This window comes from Siphateles boraxobius, unplaced genomic scaffold (genome assembly GCF_051911475.1).
Source record: "Siphateles boraxobius isolate OS27281-9 unplaced genomic scaffold, OSU_SipBor_1 5, whole genome shotgun sequence".
Taxonomy (NCBI): domain Eukaryota; kingdom Metazoa; phylum Chordata; class Actinopteri; order Cypriniformes; family Leuciscidae; genus Siphateles; species Siphateles boraxobius.
In genome coordinates this window covers 13,768,518-13,794,812 of record NW_027509141.1, presented here as the reverse complement: position 1 = coordinate 13,794,812, position 26,295 = coordinate 13,768,518, and the positions used below count along the sequence as shown (strand labels likewise).

Genomic DNA, 26,295 nt, shown 5'->3' with positions numbered 1-26,295 from the left:
GCCTGTGTTAAGGGGACTGACAGGGCGAGAAGCTTTGACGGTGGTCCGGCCGCGGCGAGACTCAACCGTATTTTCCCTCTTGCTGTTGCTAGGAGGGCTTTGCGTGCTCTGGTTTCAACGCGATCTTGATCCACGGTCCACGTGGGGGGTGGGGTCCATGGCGGTTGGTCGAGCGCGATCTGGGGCGGCCGCCCCGTCGCTGCACGGACTGGCTTTGCTGGTTGGACTGCCTGGGCTGTGTTGGGCGCTGTGAAGTAGCTCGAGCAGGCGGCCGGTCACGTGGGCGACCTGCAGCGGAGCTAGCGCAACGAGGTAGGAATAGGTTCATGGCCTGGGAGGCTTTTTGTACCTCTGAAAAACGGTCGACGATCCCGTCCACCACAGGGCCAAAGAGACCAGCGTGAGATAGGGGCGCGTCGAGGAAAGTGGAGTGCTCAGACTCTCATGTCTGCCAGTGTCAACCAGAGTTGCCACTCCGTTACCGTCAACGAGGCCATGCATCGTCCCAGGGCTTGAGCAGCTGACTTAGTAGTGCGCAGGGAGAGATCCGTCGCGCTTCTCAGGTCCGTAATGGCCGCTGGGTCCGGGCCTTTCTCGTCCCACTCACGGAGGAGATCGGCTTGTAGGATCTGCAGGACAGCCATTGAATGCAGTGCGGAAGCTGCTTGTCCGGCGGCGGCGTAAGAGCGACAGACAAGGCAGGAGGTGGTCCTGCAGGCTTTTGACGGCAGGACAGACTTGGAGCGCCATCTTGCGGAGGGCGGGCAAAGGTGCGCAGCCACTGCTTCCTCAACCTTGGGGATCAAGCTGTATCCTTTCTCGGCGGCGCCGTCCACCTGGGAGAGCGACGCTGAGACTGAAGAATGGAGCCTCGCGGAGAAAGGTGCATTCCACGACTCAGAAAGCTCAGAGTGCAGCTCTGGGAGGAAGGGAGCAGGCCTGGCTGAGGGCGCTTGGCGGCGGCGATGAAGAAAGCAGCCGTCGAGTCTGTTGGTTGCGGGCTCCTTAGACGGTGACCACTCGAGCCCGAGTCGGTCAATGGCCTGCGAGAGGAGGCGCATCAGTTCAGCGTGATGAGAGCCCGACCACTCCTCACTATCCGAAGGCAGGATGGAACAGCTGTCTCCTGTGGCGAAAACTTCTGCCTCGTCATCCGACAAGACAGCAGCGCGGGCTTCGGCCAGCGACTGCGCGTCGGTGAGGAGAGGCGGAGAAGGCGAGGGCGAGGCTCTAGGGCGCTAGTGCGCTTCTTCCCTTGCGGTCCTACAAAGGGCGGAGAGACAGCTTCTTCGGTGAAAGCTTTGAGTCGAGCCCGTAGGGTCGACATCGAAAGCTCCTCGCAGTGCTCACATCCTCCAGACGAGAGGGCAAGAGCAGTGTGTTCCTGGCCCAGGCAGAGAGCGCAGATCACGTGGCGGTCTCTGGCGCTGAGCTGGGCTCTGCAGGAGCCACAGGAAGTGCGAGACATCTTGAAAAAGACGTCTCGCTGCTCTTTAAGAAAAGAAGCCTAGTAAGAAAAGGATACGTCGCCGGATGGCGTAGCTCGCACGGCAGGCTGAAGTTGGCAAAGACGGTCGGCTTCTTCAGGCATTGTCCTAAGCTGGCTAGTCGCGTTTCAACGGCGGCGTCGGCTTCTTAAGATCCAGCGATGCGGAGAGCTTCGCTGAAGAGAGGGAAATCAGAAATTCAGCCTATGAGCCCCGCTTATGTACGCTAAGCCACGGCCATCCTGGCGGGCTAGGACGCTATGAGGGCGCGAGCGCCCTTCATTGGACGTGACGTCACAAGCGCCCTTCATTGGACGTGACGTCACGCCGGGCTCACTGGTAGGCTGCATGCAGTTGCCGCAGGGCAGCCAATGAGCACGCTAGACAGCCTGCTCTAGGTCTGCTGGCTGCCGGACTGCTTTGACAATGGATTCAAAATTAAGGATCATTTTTGGCTTCAAGATCTCGAGAAGATGAATCATTCCGATAGCATAAGCTAAACTTACGCAATACGAGAGAACCTCTCGTAAGTGAACACCAATAGAGATGGCTTATCTGTGATTTTGGTCAAACCAATTTTACAGCTTCAGCAGAAGTGTGAGACTGACAAATTACAGCGTGAAAACAATGAAAAGAAAGCAAAGGTTCGAGCACTTGTTAAACAATTGCAGAATGAAAAGGACAAAGAAAGACTGGTAAAGGAGAATGCCAAGTTGCTGTTTTTACTCTCCAAACGACCATACAATCTTGACAAAGACACCGGAACACCCATGAAAAAAAATATTTCTAAAGCCCTTAACATCAGATATGATAACTGTAACAGTGTTGGAACATTATTCATCCAGATTGTTGAATGGTCAGCAAAGATTGAAAGAACACATGAAGTCAAACAGAGCAATGCAATAGAAAACCACGCCATATAACAACAGGAAAATATTGAATGAGTGTAAAGAGAGTGAATATCTGGGACAAAAGTAAAAACTCAAGGAAGATGCAGGTACAGCAAGAGGGAACTGGACACTGGGTTTGTGATTGCAAGCTGAGTATAAGACATCAAAGCAATGATGAGGACAATGTGTTGAAGATATTTCAGCAGTTGGCATTAACAGCCAAACAAAAACACACACTGCTAAAAGCTTTTGAGGTGCAGGGAAACTAAAATAGCACCAACTAATGAAACGAATGAACCAACTAATGAATCTCATCCAAAAACTGATGGACTTCCTGTGTATGAAAAAACGACAAATTAAGACACCACCCCAAAGGTAAAAGAATACACAGACATCTCAACAACTGCAGCCAAAGATGATATACTAGTAGACAGGGCTGACAAACAAACTGTAAAGGAGAGAGGTGCACATACAACATTAAGACAACTTTAGCATGACACACAACCGTTTTTGCTGAATAAACAGATTCAACATGAAGTGTCCAGAAAATCAAATTTTGAGACCTCCATGGTATACTGCCCAGTAAATTTGGTAAAGATAAAACCCCCCCAGAGTTCACCACTAGAATCCAGGTGGAAAAGCCCATTTCTGGATCTCTTGTTAACTGATTCAGCAGTTAAGGTGCAGAGAAATATGAGTGGACTGACGTGAGCCATTGGGATGTGAAACATCTGCCTAGAGATGAAGGATAGATGGCAGTAGTTGATCAGAGTCCAGATATGGCAGGACTAGAATTTTTAGGCTCTAGCTTGTCGTCTGAGTACGAAGACATGAACATACAACCACTGATACGCAGTAGTGTCCTGCCAATATTAAATAGGGACAGTTTTACTGGCAATTAGGAATTATTTATTTACAATATTTTCCTTGGCAAGATATGTTTCCCTTTTCTCTTTTGTGTGATTGCAGGTGTTCCAGAGGTTGAACAAAGAATTTTCGATACCGGTACCGATACCGATACCTTGACTTCGATACCGGTTCCTGAACGATACTTTTTTCGATACCAATTTTATGAAACCAGTTTAAAAAAAATAACATTACACAAAAAAATACCTTTTATTTTTTCAGTTTGTTGACTTCTTTTTTACACTCATATTTTGAGTCTGTAAAAAAGCACTAATGCTAAAGTTTTCTGTTTCCTAATAATTTAACAACACGTATTCTTTACTTCAATGAGCTCATTGTTTCTGCCTTAACTTAATGTATTGTTTAACAATGAAACTGAATGAAAATTAATTGAAATGCAGTACACAGTCACCTCTGAAAACAGAACACTTGCATTTTCTGTAAAGCTGCTTTGAAATTATATGTATTGTGAAAAATGCTATCCAAATAAATGTGAATTGAATTAAATATAGGCTACTGGCCTGGGGGCGGGACGTCTATATGCCTCGATGTGTCGGGAAATAATAGCAAGAAGATATTTTAATTGTTTATTAATAAACAAAGTTTTGTTGGCTGCAAAGATGAATACGGCAATGATGACTCGTTATTCCTGCAGTAGTGAATACACGCGCGTGCCTATATGGATTATGTAATCAAACTATTTATTTCTAATTGTTTCGTTTAAAAGTAGACATATTTTGACCGTCTATAGGACTATTCTAATGTCTGTGAGGCAAGTATCCTATAGGCCTAAGCTGAGTTTGTTCATTTGTGACGCGCTCCAGTTCTTGCAGTCAAAGACGGATAAACTTTCTAACGTTACTCTCAAGTGTATTCTGTGCGCTTTTTAGTGCCTATATATCAGATTTACCGTGTTGCCTGTCTTGGCAGCAATCTTGTCGAAAATATTGCAACACGTGCTTCTGGCATCGAGTCTGGTACATACAATTCATTTCCACATATTTTCTATCTATCTGGGTTGGGACGCACACACACACACACACACACACACATACACACCAGCCTCACGTGCGACGAGCCATGTCTCTGGGCAGCCGCGTAAACTAGTGTTTTTCCGCCACAGCCAATCATGCTGCATGCTTATTGTTTCACTGACGTTGACGAGATTAACCACTTAGGTACCGAAATTTGGAACAGAAAAACAAGAACTTTTCGATACTTGGTAGTATCGAGAGAATTCGGTCTGTACCTAAAAAGTACCGAACTCGATACCCAGCCCAACACAGAACACAACACTATCCACCACTTCCACAAGTTCACAACTTTAAAATAAAGGCTTACAGACTCAAGCATTCAAGAGGATGCAAACTTTCAAGTCAAGTCACCTTTATTTATATAGCGCTTTTACAATACAAATTGTTTGAAAGCAGCTTTACAGAGATAACAGGAAAGTAAAGTTGTAATAGTATTGTTAAATTCAAAATTAAATGTTAAATGTCCCCAACTAAGAAAGCCAAAAACCAATGGTGAATGAAGGCGAAAAAAAAGGCGACAGTGGCAAGGAACCAAAACTCCATCAGGTGACAGAATGGAGAAAAAAACATTGGGAGAACCCAGGCCAGTCCTCCTTTGGCCAACAAACGAACAGTGTAAGATTATGATTTAGGCGGCATAATACAGATCTCCAGTGGGAGGTTCTATCAGGTGTCTATTGTTTGTAGTTTTTTTTTCTTAATTTATAAAGCTCTGTCCCACAGACAGATCTTTGGGTTTAGATTCTTTTAAGGCCGGTGCACTAACATTGCTGCTGAAGAACTGTGCTACACTACTACCTTCAATAAATTCTTCTCCCCACAAGAACTCTGGTCAAGCTTAGGCTACTTATTTAGTGTATTAGTGAAATCGAGTACATCGACAAGCCACCCAAACGACTGCTTGGCCAAATACAGCAAAATCTAACGTCACATTTATCAGTTTGACCTATACTACTTACCAGTATTCACAGTATCCTGTGCCATCTGCCAATAAATACTGCTTTGGATCCAACTTAACCATCTTGTCTGAGTTCTCCATAACACTACCAAGAGCAGCACAAATTAGTGTCGCGTCGCAAACAAGCAGAGCCGATGATAATCAGGTGTGGGTAATCTACTAACAACACAGGACTAGCAAATTAAAAAATAACATGGCTTGGCAAACAATATGTTAGAATAACATTTTATTCTGGCATTCCAAATAGATTAATGCAAGTGGAGAAAATTCTCTCCCCTCTACCAAGCGCTCTCTGTTCTCTGCAGTTTAGTCCTACCAGCAACTATAGCAGCCATGTCAAGTGCAAAGTGGGTTAAGACATGCTTTTTTGAGGTGGTAAATAATGGCGCAAAAAAACAGTAATTGACTACCGCAAACCCACATTGCATGATTTATTTAAATACTTTCCTCCCATAAACTTTGCATCTGAAAGGGAAACTCCTACAAATGCATATGCTATAAGGTCAGCCAGAAAAATAACTTTCCACACCTTCATCTCTAATTTCTCACTGCATGTCTTTAGTAAGTCCTTATAGTAGTTTTTTACACCAAAAAAAGGGTTTGCACTGGTGTAGGCTGTTTAATTACAGTATTTAATATAACTTTTTTTGTTGTTTATTCAGGTGTTACACTTGATTCAGGAGAGAAGGAACATCTGCAAGCAGATCCATCTACCAGCACAGAGTGGCAGCAGTCAGGTTCTTCATGCTATGAGACGTGGGTAAGAATCTGTGTATTGTCAGCTAAAATTATTACACAAAACATAGACAATAGCTGGGCTGCTTGATTATGACAAAAGTCATTTATTTTGGTCAATATTGTAATTACTTTCATTTCTTAACACAATTATGAGTGGGTGATATGATCAAATCCTTAAATGAGTAATTTACTTCACAATAGTGATATATAAAAAGTATATTTTGATGGAAATACAACCAAAGCATAACAAGAGACAACATTAACAGAAAAAAAGAAAATGGAGTGGCCTAAAGCCTTGTTTATACTCGACGCGTCCGCACGAGAGCGAAGGTGCGCGCGGCAAAAATGACGTCATTGTGGAGTGGGCGGTCGTGCGCGTTGGGTGTGCAAGACCCAAGGGGGTAATCCATCAGCCGGAAACTGAAGCCTCGCGGGAGCCGCCATTGTAGCAGAACTTCACCTGCTGTTAGCTTTCCATTGACTCCCATTCATTTTGGCGTCACTTTGACAGCGAATAACTTTACATCTGAGGGGTCCAAAGACTACATTTGTCCATTATTTATTTCTAAAGAAACATGACAATGTATAAAAGGCTCCATTACTTTGTGTCTTACGTTATGGCCCCGTAGAAGCCATTTTTGTTAAAAACAGGCTAACGATTGTGTCATAACCACGCGACTTTATGTTGCACTATAGAGACCTTACCGTATAGACAGGAGGAGAAGCTTGCAGTCTTTTACTGTCTATGAGGCAATCGGGGGGACATAGAGGCATAAAATCAAGGGAGAAGCCAATAGATAGAGAATCCATAAAAACAACGGGACAAAATATTTCAACAACATTTTTGAGGAATTAGGTGATTCAGATTTGTCTTGCCACAGCTACTAGAAGATTTACAACATTCAGACTGTCGTCACGCTCAGTTTGAGCCTGCGCAGTCGCTCAGCCATCAGACCGGAAGCAGGGATTAAAGTTCTCCATCGCTACGTCGGATTTCCGTTAATTGCAGCAAGTCTATGTCGGATTTCTGTCAATTGCAGGGTTCCCATCTGTCCTTAATGTCTTAAATTCACTTTTCATAATGTTAAGGCCATAAATAGGGTTTCATTTCTCAAATAGTGTGATAAATGTCTTAATTTTAGTTTGAATAGGTCTTAAATTAAGGAAAGACAAGGTGTATTCACCCTACTGAGGGGGATGTGATAAAGCCTGGATTGGAGCGAAAGCACGTTCCTCTCTCCACTCTAACATTCTGTAATCACTTCGCTTATGGTCCAGTCCGAGTTTTCAATTCCCGCTCACGGAAAAACTGCTCCGTGTTCAATCAATTAATCTTAGTTTTGGAGAAGTGCATGTCAGGCTACAGCTGGTTTGCTGCGGTCCTAATCCGAGCGCGTTTGTTCCCTGCGCCCCCCGCAGCGTTGGTCTGGTTTCACATTCAACTTAATTCTATCGAACCCTGGTGCGTTTGCGTGCATATTACGTCATCGCAAACGTGCATGGCGCATGATAGAAAACAGAACGCAGGTCAATATTGGCCGTTTCTCAATTACCAATACGCAAACTTCGGAATTGCGTCCTTGATTGTTCGGACTTGCCAAGTTCGACTCAGGAAAACGAACTCCCGAGGACGCGAGTCCGGTTATTCTGCAAACGGAACCGCGGCGTTCTCGCTCTGGGTACTCCGGTTATCTCTTTATGTATATTTTAGGCAACAATAAAACGAAATATGGTATAAAATACAACTCTGCCTCTTTTCATCAACAATAAAATGAAATATATACAAAACACCTCTTTTCATTTATAAATCAACATATTATCATAAACATATTAGGCCTATATGGCCACACAAATGTGGTTCAGATAACACACATTGATTATCTTCACTCCACATATTTATAACAACACGAAATATAAAACACAACCCTGCTTCTTTTTGATTTCATTTTAAAAATATGAAACATTATTGATCATTAAAACTGACATTTAACAAACAGAGGCAGGGTTGTATCGTTTTATTTTATTATGCATGTACACATACATAATGATCAACAAAATCCATAAAAGTATAAGTAGCCTAATATGTAGGCTATAAGAAGCTATACAATGAGAAATAAAGCAAACAATTCAGTCAAACATAAGTCAGTTCTCTAATAGGCTACAAAGTTAAAGTTAAATAGCCTAAATATATAAAGTTATGAAACTTCACTTTGCCCTCAGCCAAAACGATTTGCCATGAAACAAACTATATATTAATATAAGTTAGCATTGTTTGATCTTATAAGATAAATAAAAACATGCACTGAAAAGTTATGTAGATGGTTGATTATTTGTCAAGCGAAGTATTTTTTTTCATAGATTAAAATAGCTTTTAAAATATGCAAACTGGCAATATTATAGCAGTTTAAAACATCTCCCCTTAAAACGCTATTGGTCTCGACTATTTAAATGAAGTTAAAGGAATATGACTTGGCCTGAAAAAAAAAATTCAGTCAGAAGATTTTTTTTCACTTTAATCCCTGCAGGAAGTGCAATAATCGGTCTGCAGGCTTCTCCGTTGAAATCAATGGAGTCGCTGTGTCCATTTCTTTTACTGTCTATGGCAATTTCCCCTGGCGGTGTGCACAGCAGTTTTTGTTACATCGCGCACGGCGCAGCATCCGAAGATGAACGACTTCGAGGCGACTTTGTCCGAGCTGGTACGTCTGTACCAGCATGTTTATGATCCTTCTATACACATAGAGACATTTGCATTGATGGGCGACCATAAAAGCCTCTCATTTTGTGAAAAGGAACACATTTGCATTAAGCACCCAGTTTGCACTTGTCTAAAGTAACTGCTTACATTTACAAAATAAGCCTACAATAGCAGAAGTAAGCCCTGCTGATGAAATTAAGGTTTAAACACTCCTCAATAAGGCTTCAGTTGTTTAACTAGTTTACATGCAGTGAAAGTACAATAAACCTACTGCATTTATTACTCTTTTTATATGAATTTCAGCAATTAATAAAATACTAATAAACGGCAAACTACTTCTTCACTGCTGATTCCTGGTGGTTTAGAGGAGAATTACTCCGAGTCGCCCCTTTCGTTTCACAGAATAGCACAACGGCGAGCGCGTCAAGTATAAAAGCCTCGTCCGTTTGGGGAGGTGCGCGCGCAGTCAGCTGAGACTCGCACTTGTGTGGACGCGTCGAGTAAGCGAGGCTTAACAGAGTAATGGATGTGCACAGTCTGCATGGTAACATAATGAGTGAATGCTGGAGATGAGATTAAAACAATAAAACTTAGGGGCTTTTCGGATGCAGCGGGTGAGTGCAGACGTGTATTCGTGAGCTCCCGGTAGTGGTACCTAGCATCTGCCTTTAACTTGATTTAACCTCTCATCAATTTAATTTGTTTGCAAGAGGCAAAGCCATTAAGATCACTTTTGTATGGCAAGCTACAATTTTCGACATAAAAACCAAAAGAAAACCACAACTCAAAATTCACGGCACCTGCACGCGGTAAACATGGCGGACGGGGAAAAAGAAACATCCTTCAGCAAACTTCTCGCTGCCATTCAAGAAACTAAAGACGATCTCACAAAGCATATTGACAAGAAAACAGCCGACATACAAACGACATTAACGAAAATCGAGTCTTCACTCTCTACGCTGGCGGAACAGGTCGAGGAGATACAGACACGAGTGAGTACAAATGAAGACAATATCAAAGATACGCGTGTTGGCGAAATGGAGAAACTGATAACGCACCTCAAAACCAAAACTGACGACTTGGAAAACCGCAGCAGGAGATCTAACATTAGGATCATAAATGTTCCGGAACAAGCAGAGGGTCGTGATACTGTGGGATTTTTGGAAAAGTTTATACCGGAAATACTGGGGAAGGATAACTTTACCTCACATGTCACTCTCTGGAAAGAGCACATCGCATCGGGAAGAAGTCTGACAGACCGCGGCCCATCATCGCCAAATTCCTAAACTTCAGAGACAAAGAAAAAACCCTTCGACTGGCCAGAAGTAAAGGAGAGTTGACATACGAGAACAAAAGGATATCATTCTACCCAGATTACAGCGCAGACCTGCAGCGTAGGAGAGATGAGTTCCGTGAAGTGAAGAGGACATTGCGAGAGAAGGGAGTGGAATACGCGCTGATCTTCCCAGCTCAGCTTCGTATCAAGCATCTGGAAACAATTAAGTTTTTCTCCACTCCAGCAGAAGTGCAATGCTTTTTGAAAGCCCTTCCAAGTGAGTAATAAAGCTATTCAAAGTGACAGCAGTACACAGTCCATCGTTATAGACTGATGAGAAATGTTGTGATTCAAACTACGATATAATAATCGAATATTTAAAGTAACTTGGACTTTGACTGATGGTAAACTGTGGAACCTATGTGGAGGCTAATTTACGTGATGTTATGGTTTGTATCAGAATGGTAGAATCAGATCATACTTTTCATTTTCTCTATAACTTGCATATTTCTGCCTTATTTCTCATATTGTTAAATTGCAAGCGTTCCTATATACAAACTGTTATGAGTGGCCAGTTGTTTTTATTAATTTTTATTTTTATTTTTTTTATTATCAGCAGTTGCTGGAGCCACACCTGTTGCTTAAGAGAGTTAACGTTACCTACCTAATGTGTTTTTGTTACAAGGGTTTTATTAGGCAGGTTTTTACTTTAATGTTTTGGGGTTTTGTATGGTTTCTCACTAAAACTCAAATTTCCGCTTACTCGCATAATCCAGATTACTCTCAGGTTCAGATTCCATCTTTAGAACTGGTTAGAATGATAATTATCCTTCTGAGACATCTACACGAAAAATTTATATTATGGGTAAACTAACATGTATATCTTGGAATATAAGAGGGATCAACTCACCAATTAAAAGGAAGAAAATGTTGACATATTTAAAGAGGCAAAAGGTAGACATTGCTTTTATTCAAGAGAGCCACCTCACTGACTCTGAACATTTAAAACTGTGCAGAGACTGGGTGGGTAATGTTTTCTATTCCTCTTTCTCCTCAAAAGCAAGAGGCGTTGCTTTGCTCATTAATAAACACCTGAACTTTAAATTAAATTTGGTTGAAAAGGATCAAAACGGCAGATTTGTACTTGTAGATTGTGAAATAAATAGGAACAGGATATCCTTAGTGAATATATATGGGCCCAACTATGATGACCCGTTGTTCTTTAACAATCTGATTATGAAACTGGCTACAATTGGGGGTCAATGTATTGTGGGAGGAGACTTCAATCTGGTTATAAATCCTCTTTTGGATCGATCACTACCCAAAACATCTTTACTATCAAAGGCAGCAACAGCACTAAACCAAGGTATGAAAGACATAGGCATAATTGACGTATGGCGAAATCTCAATCCAAACCAGAGGGATTTTTCTTTCTTTTCACCTACCCATAATACACACTCTAGAATTGACATGTTCTTGATGTCACAAGGAATGATAGCTACAGTTATAGAATGCTCCTATCTACCAGCTACCTTCTCAGATCATAATCCCATAAAACTCTCATGGTTGGTTGACATTCCGCAACCCACATCCCGCAGGTGGAGATTTAAAAATTACATGTTGAAAGATCCTGAGTTTATTTCATATATGACTACCAAAATTGAAATATTTCTTGATGCCAATTCAAATTCCTCCTCGCATGCCAACATTTGGGAAGCTCTTAAAGCCTACATGAGAGGCCAAATTTTATCATACAGTGCCTACAAGGTAAAACAAATTAGAGAGAGACTAACCAAATTGGAAAGAGATATTAAAAAGCAGGAACAGGAATATATTGCCACCAAAAAGGAAGAACACCTTAACACATTAAAAAAAAACAAGGATGGAGTATAAATATCTATGTACCAGCAAAGAGGAAGCTGCTATGGCCAGAACTAGATATCACTATTATGAATTTGGAAATAAAACAAGTAAACTCTTGGCATGGCAAATTAAAAAGGAAACATCTGATAAATTTATACACTCAATATTAACAGAGGACGGCAGACTCCTTGATAATTCACCATCCATTAATGCAGAATTCAAAAATTTTACGAAAATTTATATAAAACTGGGCAGGACGCTGATAATATTGGAGCAAAAAGGTTCATGGATGGAATAACCCTTCCCAAATTACAAGACGAGGACAGAGATCTGTTAGATGCAGATATATCAGAAATGGAGATATTCAAAGCCATTAATTCTTTACAAAATAACAAGACTCCTGGGCCAGACGGCTTCCCTGTCGAGTATTATAAGGCCTTTTCAAAAAAATTATTAACTCCACTCACAAACATGATTACAGAAGCTCTAGAAAATAAAAAATTACCAGACTCATTGGAAATTGCAACAATCACACTGCTACCAAAACCGGGCAAGGACAAACAGAAATGTGACTCATACAGTCCCCTTAGCCTCTTAAATGCTGATTATAAGATATTATCGAAACTAATTGCTCTAAGACTGGAAGATGTTATTCCAAAAATAATACATGCTGACCAAACAGGTTTTATTAAAAACAGATATGGAGCAGACAATGTGCGGCGACTGCTACATATACTCAACACTGCGCAAAAAAAAAATCAAAATCCTATGTTAATAATGTCTATGGATGCAAACAAAGCATTTGACAGGATTGAACCAAGCTTTTTATTTCGAACTCTAGAGGCTATGAGCTTTGGAGAGAAATTCACTCAATATGTTAAAACATTTTTTAATGCCCCCAAAGCTAATATTTTAACAAATGACATTCTATCTAACACTTTCTCACTATCCAGAGGATGCAGGCAAGGCTGTCCAAGCTCCCCCCTACTCTTTGCACTCGCAATTGAACCATTAGCCATCGCCATCCGATCTAACACCTCCATAGCAGGAATTAAATTCGGCACAAATGAACATAAACTTTCTTTGTATGCAGATGATCTCTTATTATATATAACTGATCCACAAACATCAGTCCCTCCTCTATTGAAATGCCTCAAATAATACAGTGCAGTCTCAGGATATACAGTAAATTACACAAAAAGTGAGATTTTACCACTGAATATACAAGACAATATTAGAGCACTCACTTACCCATTAAAATGGTGCAGAGTTGGTTTCAAATATTTGGGTATACAAATTGGTAAATTGAATGAGCATATATTTAAACAGAACTATATAAAACTATTGGAACAAACCAAGCTTAACCTTCAAAGATGGATTGATCTTCCACTGTCTCTCATAGGAAGAATTAATACTATTAAAATGAGCATTTTACCCAAGTTTACTTACCTATTTCAATGTCTTCCGATTAATGTTCCCAAAAGTTTCTTCAAAGAACTTAACAAAATTTTAACTCCTTTTATATGGCAGAGAAAAAACCCTAGGGTCAAACTTATCTCTCTACAGGCTCCATATTCAAGGGGAGGACTCAACTTACCAAATTTTAGGAATTATTATCTTGCTTCTCAGTACAGACCGATTTGGATCTGGCTGCATGCGGAGAACAGTGAGGTTAGATGGGTCCCAATAGAACAATATGAGATGAAATCCATGGCTTTAAAGGATATTCCATTCATATGCACAAAAAAATGTTTAACTGCACTCACAAACAACTCAATAATACTGAACACATTTGCTGTTTGGCATGAATCTCATTCACTTCTCGACACAAATATCTTTTTTCTTAGAAGGGCACCTTAGTGGGGCAATCCCAATCTCTCACACCACATAGCTGACTCAGTGTTGCTGGAGTGGAGGAAAAGAGAAATCTATACAGTTGCTGACTTATACATTGAGGATACTTTTGCTAACTTCCAACAATTAAATGAAAAATTCAAACTTCCCAAAGAAAGTTTCTTCAAATTCCTACAAATTAGAGACTGGATTAAGGAGAAATCCAAAGAAACATTCCCATATATCCCGAAAGAAACTCCTCTTGAATTCCACCTATGTAACAAATTACATGAATCAACAAAAGGAATAATATCTTCTATATATGGTATCATCAATGGAAAGTTACCGATTTATGATAAAACATCTACAAAAGGGAAATGGGAAAAAGACCTAAACTGTACTTATGAGGAGGCAGATTGGTGTCATCTATTGGAACAAGCACAGACTGTGCTAACCTCCACAAAACACAGGCAAATTCAATTTAATATATTCCATAGGACATACTACACCCCTTACAGGCTAAATAAAATTGACAGCAACATTTCTTCCAAATGTCAGAGATGTAAAATAATCGATGGTGATCTTATACACATGCTATGGAGTTGCCCAGTGATAGAGGAATTATGGAAACGTGCCATTGAGTTAACATCAAGGGTAATAGGAAGTCAAATTGAACAGGACCCAAAACTATGGATCCTGGGGGACACAAGCTCTATTGATGTGAACTACTACAAAAAATATTTTATTTTACTCGCGAGCACTGCAGTAAAAAAATGTATTCTGATCAACTGGAAATCTGAAAATTCACCATTAGTAAAACATTGGATTAATGAGCTTGTGTCTTACTGCACACCCGAAAAGATATTATATAATGTGAGAGGGAAGCATGTAGCCTTTAGAGAAATCTGGGGCCCTTTCATAGACATCCTGCCTTCCCTAGACTTGACTCACCCTGTTAGTATGAGCCTTCCTGGACCTGCTTCAAATTAGCCCTCTGCAGGTCTATCTTGTATAACTTCCTTATTGATGCGTTTATTGTGAGTAATATGTAGATTTATTTAAGAATGTGAGTATACAGATGGATATATGTATAAACTGTATAGACTGCTTATATAAAGGAAAAGAAATTGACAACCATACATGGGAAGAGGGTGGGGGGTGGGATGGGAAATGTTTATGTAATATTTGCTTTTGTTTTAATTGATTTTATTTACTTTTATTTATTTTACGTCTGATGTTCAAAATTTTAAAATGTTCATTCCTTGTACTTACGATGTAAGTAATGTATCAAACTGTAGATCCTTTGTACACTTTATTAACATCTTGTAAGTAAATATGTTAATAAAAACAAATCTATAAAAAAAAATAAAAAAATTTTATTGACTAACATATTATAAAAGCCTTAGAAAGGCCTCTTCAAGATTGTTTATTTTTTTCTAATTTAAAGGTTTTATCAGCGATTGTGGGTGAAGTCACTTCTGTTTGTGTTTGAATCGAGATCCCAAACAAACCAAGTTAGCTCGCCCCTCCCTCAACGAATTCCAATTCGTCAGAATCAACTCGCTCACTAGCATGCCAATCTCACACACTAAATCCCTACAATCTGATATTTGCTAGAGCTATCCGAGTTTAGTCGAGCTTCACTCATATTTTTTCAAGAATTATATTTTCACACACAGTTCACATACAAAAAAGTCAGCACTAGAAGCTACTCACCTGTCCAGAAGAAACAGTGCAACCTCAGCGTCCGATTTAAAAATGTTCAAATCTTTGAATTCTCTCCACCGTTCAAAAGCCTTCCTGATTATTATTCGTTTCTTTGACGAAAAACGAGGGTATTCCCTCGCCCTAATCTTCCTTCTCTTCTTGGGGATTGCCTCTTCCATGTTAAATGTATCTGGTCAGTTGATAGCATAGGGTTGATAGACGCTGCCTTATTCTTCAGCTCCGACTTCGCGTGCAGGCGCCGTGAACGAGCACAAAAACAAACAACACCCGCCCCTGTCGGTGATTGGCTAGAACACTGTTTATTTTGATTTTGAGTGGTGGTTGTACCCATTTGTTTTTGTGTGCAGATCTCAGAGCCTAGGCTGCCTACAGAGACGCGTTTTTTTGACAGCCTGCTTATGGGGCGGGCAGCTAGTGGATTGTTAGGAAAGATTAGATGAATGTGATAATTTTTGTTTGGGCCTGAAATCGCTGATACAACCTTTAAAGAAAAAGAGGACATCTTAAATCCATTATGTAGAGGTTAGAGAGGCCTCGGATCGTTCTACCTCAGCAATATAAATTGTTTGGCTAAGAGCATAATAAAAGCTATTAGAATCAGATTGTAGTTTGTAAAGTTATATGAATCAGGAATAATTAAAAAAATTGCTTTCAGTGGACAAGGGGAGATTGATCTGCCTAAGAAACCATACAATGGTGCCCCAGAAACTCCCAAGCTTTATACAGGATCAAAACAAATGAACATGATAGGCTGGGGTAAAACTACACTGATAAAAAGCAGGATCCCAATGTTAAAAGTCTTTAGACAATTTTGGCATAGTCCAATTAGGACTCAAGAATAAACACTGCCTGATGGCCTGGGGCCAGCATGAAAGACAATTGGGACAGTTGAGGGAATTAATAGATTTATATATATTAAAGTACCCCTATTATGATTTTTCAAATATTACCTTTCATGTAGTGTGTAATATAGCTGTTTATGAATGTAAAAGGTCTGCAATGTTTAAAGATCAAAGTGCATAACAAAAAATGTTATTGTCTCTCAAAAGAAAAAAATCGATTCTGAACTGCTTAAAAAAAGAGTTGTCAGTTGTCAACATTTGGTTTACAAACTGTAATGTTACATCAGTCATTCACATTCTTGCTCGGCTAACGTTATTGATACAGTTAACTATACAGTTCCCACATGTGCACCTCAATAAATTTGAAATATACACATTGGTTTATTTACGAACATAAACTTGTTAATGCTGATGTAGAGGAATTACACAGTTACAACATATCATAATGAACGACAAACTGAGTAAAAACTTTCAGGTTTGGGTTAATCACACACACCTGATATCAATTCACACACATACTCAGACACCCTATATAAGACACTCATATCTTCACACTCTTTGTGTAGTATTCACTCGTTCCCTGTTGTTGTGACGTTACCAGGCTTTTTTGGAATTTTTTTTTCATCCGTGTTGTCCTGCTTTTTTGACTTTTGCACTGGGTCTCTGGATAATTTTTCTTTGCCTTTACTGAGTTATTTTGTTTGCTGATCGTCTCTTCTCTGCCTGTTATGGATTATGCCTGTTTGATTTTGGATTGTTTGGCTTGTGGTACTTTTAAAAAGCTGCCTTATCTCCAACTACATCTGTCTTGTAGCTCATATCTGACAGGTAGTATCATAAATATTTTTTAATTTACCACACTAACAGACAAACAGTCACACTAACCAACTCACATGATTTTTCTTTTGCATTTAACTTTTGCATCTTTATACAAGAAATACTGCTGTCATACAGAACTTTGTTTTTCTACTTCCATGAAGAGATGAGTGCCATCCCATTATATCGCCTTGTTTTTTCAAATGTGATTTGTTTTCCTTGTTTTCCCTGGGCAGGAAGTCATATGTTGACTGTCAAGTCAAATCAAGTCACTTTTATTCATGTAGCGCTATTTACAATACAGATGGTTTCAAATCAGCTTTACAGAGATAACAGGAAAATAATGCAAAAAAGTTTCTTTCCAGAAGAAAATAGTCCCAGTCAAGCTTATGTCCAGCAGCTTCAGTGAATTTTCATTTTCTTTTAAAAAAAAGTTATTAATTTAGTTCATTTATATATATATATATATAGCCGCTCTGGAGTAAACCGTGATGTCATCGTCCAGCTCAGTTCAGTTCTTGTATAATAGTGTCAATGCAGGCAGATCAATATTATTGTTGAATAGTAAATTAAATGTTAAATTTAATGTCCCTAACTAAGCAAGCCAAGCCAATGGCAACAAAGGTGGAAAAAACCAACATTGGCAAGGAACCAAAACTCCATCAGGTGGCAGAATGGAGAAAAATACCTTGGAAGATCCCAGGCTCAGTCGGGGGGCCAGTTCTCCTCCTGCCAATGAAGGAAGAGTGTATGATCATGATTCAGGCTGTGAAACATAGACTTAAATTATATGAATTTATGATGAAATTTACTTTGTTTTGTGTTAATCCATGTTCATTTTGACCATGAACAATGCACTTTAATTCGTTGCGTGCAGCACAGCAAATATAGACAACAATCGCTGCAATGCTGCATCTCCACTGCTTCTGGAACTCATTGCCAGACTGCATCTGTGTGCTTTAGTCTAACTTGTTAATATAGGTACTGAAAAAAAGTACTGCATGCATAAAGCAAACAGATCCTAAATCGGACGCAAAAAACGAGGCGCAGCATAACTCTGGCAAACTACTTAATTTCAGCTGAGTTCCTTCTTTGAAATATGAGGATTGATGGTGTGGGTGCACCCTTATGAGGCCAGTTAATTGCTGTGATTTTTTTATACTGGCTTCAGGCAATCGTAACACCTGGAGGGTGTTCTTATTGCGTTAGCTACTGACAAAGCATCTCGTTCCTTACTCAGGAAACCAAAGTTACATACATAACCGAGGCGTTCAGTTCAAATTTCTCTCTTGCCTAATAGAAGCACCCTGAGAAACACCAATCACAGATTATTTAAACAACCTGCTTAAACAACATGTGAATGCAATAATACATGAAAAAATAAATCTAAAATGTCAATATAAAAAAATATCACATTATATGATTGTACCGGCACAGCCCTATGCGGTTATGAACTACCAATTAGAGGATATTTTGTTGCCACTGTATAAACCTGATCTTTTTAGAGAATATGTACTTTAGCTTTAGTAAATTTGTATTGAAATCCAAGATGTGCTTTATAATTTTAATTCCTCATTTGTTTTCTTTCTCAGTTACACCCGAGAGGCATATCTTGAGCTTGTGGAGAACATTCGTAAAATAATACCAGGTAGCTTGTCACTATGAAATATACCAATTGAATATACCAACTGATTCTTGGGTAGTGGAACAAAACTGCTTATAGAACTGATAAAATAGTTGTGTATGTACCAAGGAATCATTTTGTATTAATCTGTCAAACTTGTATAGATGTATATCAATTCACATTTTAATTCAATTTACATTTATTTGTATAACGCTTTTCACATACATAGTTCCAAAGCAGCTTTACAGAAAATGTCTACATTACAATTTAAGTGATCTATTATTAGAGGTGACTGTGTCCAAGTTATGTATTTCAGAAATGTACATATATTAATATATTGTTTAAATTAATACATTGTTAGCTAACTGGGTGATTTTTATAAGTCAGAAATAATGAGTAAAGTTTACATGTTGTTAACATATGATATGGATATACTGTATAGAAAAAAATAGCATTGGTGGATGTTGATTCTGGGGGGGGGGGGGGGGGTCCGGGGGTGACAGACTAAGGAATAGCCTCTGGGACAGGCTCTGGGACAGGTTTTGGGACCGGGACAGCCTCAGGGACAGAGATAGGCTTGGGAACCATCATGTGAACAGTCTCTGGCTCGGTGTGCATGACGTGAACAGTCTCTGGCTCGGCGTGCATGACGTGACCAGTCTCTGGCTCGGCGTGCATGACGTGAACAGTCTCTGGCTCGGCGGGACTGAGGTGAAGTGCAGGCTCGGCTGGACTGACATGAAATGCAGGGCGGTCATCCTGGCAGTACGCGTTGACATCAGCGCGGGGTGTGCCAAGCTGGACATCAGTCTCGATTGCCCATAGACCGATCTGGTAGCTGGACTGATAGTGGGACAAGACTCTGGCAGGACGATCTCGGTGGGACGAGACTCAGGACGGGCGTTCTTTTCCTCTGAACAGGGCCCAACGGTAAATGGAGACACATTATGCCACAGCACCCACTCGACAAAAGCCTTGAAGTTTTCTCAAGGTCCCACACTTGGCAAGGGTGCCTTCGTCTTTACATTGAGGCCAGTATGGAAGAAGACACTCAGTGAGAGATCAGGGAAGGAGGTAAGGCACGCCGGGTCGAGATAAGCCGTGGTGTGGGCCTCGAGAGATAGCTGGTCTTGTGTCAGCAAGATTAGCTGCACAGCAGCATCCATATTTATTTGGGGTCGGTTCTTCTGTCACGGTGTGGTGTTGACAGAAGAAGGTGAGGCACAAAGGTTCCAATACAAATTACTTGTACTTCCAATAACTAATAGAAACAGCTAATAGAACAGGTGCAGGCATGATAACACAACACACACTTTACATAAACGAGAACCGACCAGGACTAACAGAACAGAAGGAAACTAAATACAGACACAAATCAACAATAACCAGGTGAGCACAGGTGACACGGATGATGATGACGATGAACATGGGTAAATGAGGGAGTGAGTGCAGGTGTTAAGACAAGAAGGATTCTGGGAAGTGTAGTGCAGACGAAGTCAGAGTGGTGCAGACGAAGACTGTGACAGTATGTACACAATAAGCTACATTATCAAATGATGTATGATGAGAATGTTCTGGAGAGTGATTTTGTGGCTCTCTGAGATGGTACCACGAGCCATCTCTCATTGACCGATCGTAGGCTTCTGGTAGGGATGTAGACTCGTAGGAGTGAGTGAAAGTAGGAGGGAGCTGAGCCTGTGGTCGATCTGTAAGCAACACTGATGATGATGACGATGAACGTGGGTAAATGAGGGAGTGAGTGCAGGTGTCAAGACAAGAAGGATTCAATGCTTTGAACTTGATGCGAGCAGCGAGTGGTAGCCAGTTCAGAGAGATGAGGAGAGGAGTGACGTGGGCCCTTTTGGGCTCGTTGAAGACAAGACGGGCTGCAGCATACTTGATCATTTGTAGAGGTTTAGTTGCACATGATGGAAGTCCAGCCAGAAGAACATTGCAGCAATCAAGCCTAGAAATAACCAGGGCCTGAACGAGAAGTTGTGTTGCATGCAAATAACCAGGGCCTGAACGAGAAGTTGTGTTGGATGCTCAGTTTATAAAGGCCTGATTTTCCTGATTTTGTGCATTGCAAACCTGCATGATCTAGCTGTCTTTCTAATGTGGTCTGAAAGTCAGCTGGTCATCAAATATTACTCCAAGATTTCTGATCGGCCTAGATGGGGTGATTGAGGATGAATCTAGCTGGATAGTGAAGTTGTGTTGTAGAGACGGATTGGCAGGGAGGACAAGAAGCTCAGTCTTTGCCAGGTTGAGCTGCAGGTGATGTTCCTTCATCCATGCCGAGATTACCACCAGACAGCTTGAAGGCCTTTATTTAAAGAGACCTAATATAAAGTGGGACCAAAGAGGTATATTTTAAAATGAACCATCTGGGAACAATAGTAAATTCTATTTATAAATGCTATTTAGGAAACATGTATATACTTTTTTTCTTTAGTTTAACTTCTATTAATCTATATAAAATATTTAGTTATTTTTGAGCAGGTGCCAGGTGAGAAATAGTGTCATAAGTTTGATAAAAATTCTAAAATACATGTCAAAGAATGATTTCAAGTGTTTTGTCCCATGCCTCAATAATCAATGTAGTGTCAAAATATGATGTGATGCAAATGAAGTCCTGTGGTTTATGATGTTCCTCTCTGTCCCTAATAAATCCTGTTTCAGGAGTCTGTCTGAGCAGTGATTTTATCACAGGCTTTTGTGGAGAGACTGAAGATGACCATCAGCAGACCCTATCTCTCCTCAGGGAGGTGGGCTATAACATGGGCTTTCTCTTCGCCTACAGCATGAGGAAGGTCTGATCTACCTTTTGCTCTTCATATCAGATACCTGCAAGATTCATGTATCTCTTGTTTTCCTGTTCATAATAATATGGCAGTGATTGTACTTAAAAAAAGTAAGCTAACCTGTTCGTTATAGTCAATTTGACAAAATCTAGAGAGAATAATGATCAAAACAGCATGCCTCTTTATGAAAAAAATATGTTTTCAGTAGCTTAAGGCTGTCAATAGATTAAAATGATAATGGCATGTTAAGTAATTAACGTGATGTAAATTCGCTGACAATTGCCAGACACCCTTATTTATACAGCGCTTTTTACAATACAGATTGTTTCAAAGCAGCTTTACAGTGATAACAGGAAAATAATGCAACAAAGTTTGTTTCGGCTGTACAGCCGCTCTGGAGAAAACTCATGTCATCGTCCAGCTCAGTTTAGTTCTCACATAATGGTGTCAATGCAGGCAGATCAATAATCAGGGCTCCAGACTGTGACCATTTTTCCTCCCGGTGCGACCAAAATTTCTTATAGGTCGCGCTGGCGCGACCACAACGTTGCCCAACATCAAACGAAATGAAAGCGGAATGAAACTGCGCTACTCATTTGTGCTTCAAGGACCGTTTATTGTTCAGACCAATAATAAACAGGAAACAGCGCAGTGGCGCGAGCTACTCGCTAGTCGCAGGCCGATCACTCAACACCGCTACTACACAGCGCTGGGTGATCCAGTGAAAAAATCTATTAAATTCACCACAGAATTAATAACATCTCTGCGAGATTCAGTGAGAAACAGTCAGATTTGATCCTGAGTTCCCTGTTATAAGCCATAGATATCAGATCAAACAGCGCTGACATGGAGAACAGGAGAAACATTGTGCCATGAATGAACAAGTTATAGGCTTTTAGTCCATAAATCACCAACATTCACCATGGATTTAATGTATTAACACTAACTGTAACTATGGTTTTGAGACATAAATATTCAAACGCTTACAAGTACTACACATCTTTTTCGAGCACTTAAAAACTATAATATCATATTTGAATGGTATTTTAAATGTGATGACCAAAACAGTTTTTGTTTATCCTTCAAAGATGGTCCCAATTTATAAAACTCACACTTATTTAAAAATAAAAATAAAAGATTAAATTACCATTGTAACCACCTACTGGTCCTGCAGAGGACGCTTATAGCTATTTTCACTTCCTAATATCTATTTTTTTCACTCATTTTGCTTTTGAATTAATATTAATACATTAAATTTGCTCATTGCTTTATTGTCAGGCCCATAGTGCTACTAAATACTTTCTGCAGAACTCTGCAGTGGCTCTGGTGCTGCTGCCTTCAAATGTTAGTCAAACTGGAGATTTCACATTGTAATCTCTGTACGTTAAGTCAATTTATTACCAAGGCATTTGTCAGTAATAGTCAAAATAGGGGAAAATGTTAATAACTGAGTTGCAGGTTGATTTAAGGTGTGGCCCTAAATTTTCTGTCTGTGCTCCTAAATATTTTCAGTTAGGGGCTACAGTGCTCCTAGTAAAAACAGTTAGTCTGGAGCCCTGATAATATTGTTGAATATTAAGCGCCCCCAACTAAGCAAGCCAAAAGCCAAAGGCGACAGTTGCAAGGAACAGGCAGTTCTCTGACCAACAAATGAACAGTGTATGATTATGATTTAGGCAGCATTACAGGTCAGAAGTCAGATTGGATCTGAACATTCAGAATATTTATCCAGCTCCATCTGGTTGAAGAGTCATCACGCCGGTATGAAGGAGGGTTTGTAAGGAGTCTCTGTGTGTTGGGATTTCTTACTTCTGTGATGTGAGACAGCTAGCAGACATTCAGTTTAGCCAGTCTGTCTGCTTCCTGACCTGGCCCCCAATTAGGTCAGGTCAAGGTCAACTCCAAGACTATGTGCCATATTACTATAGAGAAGAGTGGCATCATCCCAGGAGGGATGAATACCACACTTCTTTTTAACAGGTCAGGTCTGCCCCAAAAACTTTTCCAATTGTCTATGAACCCTATATTATTCCACGGTCACCACTTAGACAGCCAGCCATTGAGTGAGGACTGTCTGCTAAGTATCTCATCACTCAGGCAAACAGGAAGGGGGCCAGAGCACATTACAATGTCTGACATCGTACTTGCAAATTCACACACCTCTTTAATGTTAATTTGAGTGATCTCCAACAGGCGAAGTCGAATATCAATTATGCCAACGTGAATAATAATCGTAGAGAATTTACGATTAGTATTAGCCAGCACTTTTAAATTTGCTTTGATGTCAGGCTCTCTGGCTCCCGGCAAACGTTACTATGGTGGCTGGTGTTTCTAATTTCACGTTCCTTCTAATAGAATTGCCCAATCACTAGGGCACTTTCAACAGGATTCTCAGTAGGTGCATCACTGAGTGGGGAGAACCTGTTTGATGTTCTAATCGGAACAGAACAGCTGTGTTTTGTCCCGCGACTATGCCGTCTCACAGTCACCCAGTTGCCCTGCTGCGTGGTCTCTACAGCCAGAACCAAACAGTGTACAGAGTTTACTAAGCTAGTCGCATCCAAAGCAGTACTTGAAGCCCTTGCATTCTTACTATCCTCGATTAAAGTTTTTCGATGCGTGTCTCTAGTTCTGAAATCATCTCCGTCAGCCTGACTATCTCCCTGCATTTATCACATGTTTAACCCTCACAGCTGACAGAGAAGGTTATACTTTACATGTGGCAGGCAGTGTAAGTGACAATAACAGGAGATGACATGACTCAAAAGCCGGTAAGCATGGATGGCAGGTTAACAGGCTAGCAAAATGCTAGCACGTTGTGCTATCGATAGTGATTTAGATTAAAGTGTGACAGACAATATTAGCGAAAATGGGCCATCCCCATCATAGTGCTTTAATGCCAAATATGTCACACTTTCCAATGACTGAAAACAATATAAATCTGTTAATTATGTTTTGTTGTATTTATCAATGTTTCAGCATGATAACATCAGTCTGTTCACTGATGGTCATATTAGATACATTTATTTACTAATAAGTATAACCTGCAATTAAATCCATTAGTTAAAAAAATGGTACCAAACATAAAGTTTAAGAATAAAATTGAAATCCCCAGCAATCTCTATAGAATGATTAAAAACGGGGATAGAAAAAAGTATTTTAATATTGGGGAAAAAAAATTATTAAAATGACTATGGCTTTTTTCATGTTTATTTTTAGAAAACCCATGCGTATCATCGGCTACAAGATGATGTTCCTGTGCCAGTGAAACAGCGTCGTCTGGAGGAACTCATCTCTGTTTTTAGAGAGGAGGCAACTAAAGTCAACATGGCTTTTATCGGCAGTGCACAGCTGGTGTTGGTAGAGGGAGTGAGTATAACATCATACTTCATGATGTTTTGCCTCATTTTCTCCACTGCTTGTAGGGTTGTTTGGGCGATAGAAACTGTAAAAATATATCTGGTACATATGTACATTTAAAGCAGCACTTAAAAATCCTCACTGACGTTCAGTGTATGGGCAAAAACATTTAAAAATGCTTTTAACAAATATAATCTTCTGTGTTCCACAGAGGAAAGTCATACAGGTTTGGAACAACATGAGTTTGAGAAATTCTGAAAGTATGCTCTGGTATGTCATCGGAGTATTCCATGCATACTGAATATTTGCACACTTTGCATACTATACAGCTCTGGAAAATAATTAAGAGACCACTAAAAAATTATAATTTGTTTTAGAATTTTCTATTCATAGGAATGTTTTTCCAATATTTATCATGTTCTATTGTATTTGTTGTGGTACATTTAACAAACTTGTTGTAGAATTTATAATAGATTATATGTTAAGGCAGTGGTTCTCAACCTTTTTTGGGCCAGCGTAGAGGATATCCATTATCCAGGTCCCTTACCTGCCGAGACCGCCATTTCCAGATTGTGACGAAGGGGTGTGGTTCAGTGCAGTCTGTAACGGGAGAGAGAGAAAGGAGTCGAGGCGTACGTAAGTAGGTATTGCCGTAATTGGCGCTGAGAGACCGTTTATAAGCTCTGCTGGAATGAGCCAGAATGAGAGAGAGATAGACTGAGGATTTGTTTGAGGGACTGGAGAGAAAGCTGAACACTGAGAGAAAGCTGAGCTCTCAGTTTTTGGACTGTTTTATGCCATAGCGTGTGCCACGGTGAAAGTGCTTTGTGCCTTTTGTTGGTTTGGTTTCATTTTTAATAAAGTACGAGTCCCAGTCACGCCGACCTTTGTCTTCTTCCTTCCAAACCCTTGAACCTCATCACACTGGTGACGAAACCCGGGAAGGAAGAATAACGCCGCCGCCGTCATGCAGTCCCCATCAGGAACATCCCTTCCCCCTTGGCCCGTCCTCTGCAGGACATAATCCAATTGCCTGCGGGTCTTCACCAGGAGCAACATCAAGTCCTGCTGGGCATAAAGGAAGAACAGGAGCGTCAATTCAAGGCGCTCCTCTGAGGAAGACCACAAGCTGTTCCGTAGCTGGATAGACCGGAAGGTTCGGGCCACCCAAACCCCACCAACTCCAGCCACAGCCCCGGCCCTGCTGGTGCGGTTCGGGCCACCCAAACCCCACCAACTCCAGCCACAGCCCCGGCCCTGCTGGTGCCTCTCAACAAGATGGGTCCTCACAATGACCCTGAGGCGTTCCTCGACCTCTTCAAGAGGTCTGCTGAGGCCTAGGGCGGCCCGCCCTCGGGCTGGTCAATGCAACCTATACCTCTGCTTTCCGGAGAGGCACAGGTGGCCGCACAACAACTGCCAGTCCAGAACCTCCTGG

General features: G+C 40.6%; 1 protein-coding gene across 2 annotated transcripts in view; it reads left to right on the top strand.

The window, feature by feature from the left end:
- cdk5rap1 (CDK5 regulatory subunit associated protein 1) overlaps positions 1-26,295 on the top strand; it is a 250,271-nt gene that overhangs the window by 216,014 nt on the left and 7,962 nt on the right. For both annotated transcript variants that reach the window (XM_077202895.1, XM_077202896.1), the window contains 4 exons: positions 5,938-6,035; positions 18,662-18,717; positions 21,376-21,506; positions 24,717-24,866. In XM_077202895.1, the coding sequence (XP_077059010.1) occupies positions 5,938-6,035; positions 18,662-18,717; positions 21,376-21,506; positions 24,717-24,866 (435 nt within the window). The remainder of the gene's footprint in view (positions 1-5,937; positions 6,036-18,661; positions 18,718-21,375; positions 21,507-24,716; positions 24,867-26,295) is intronic.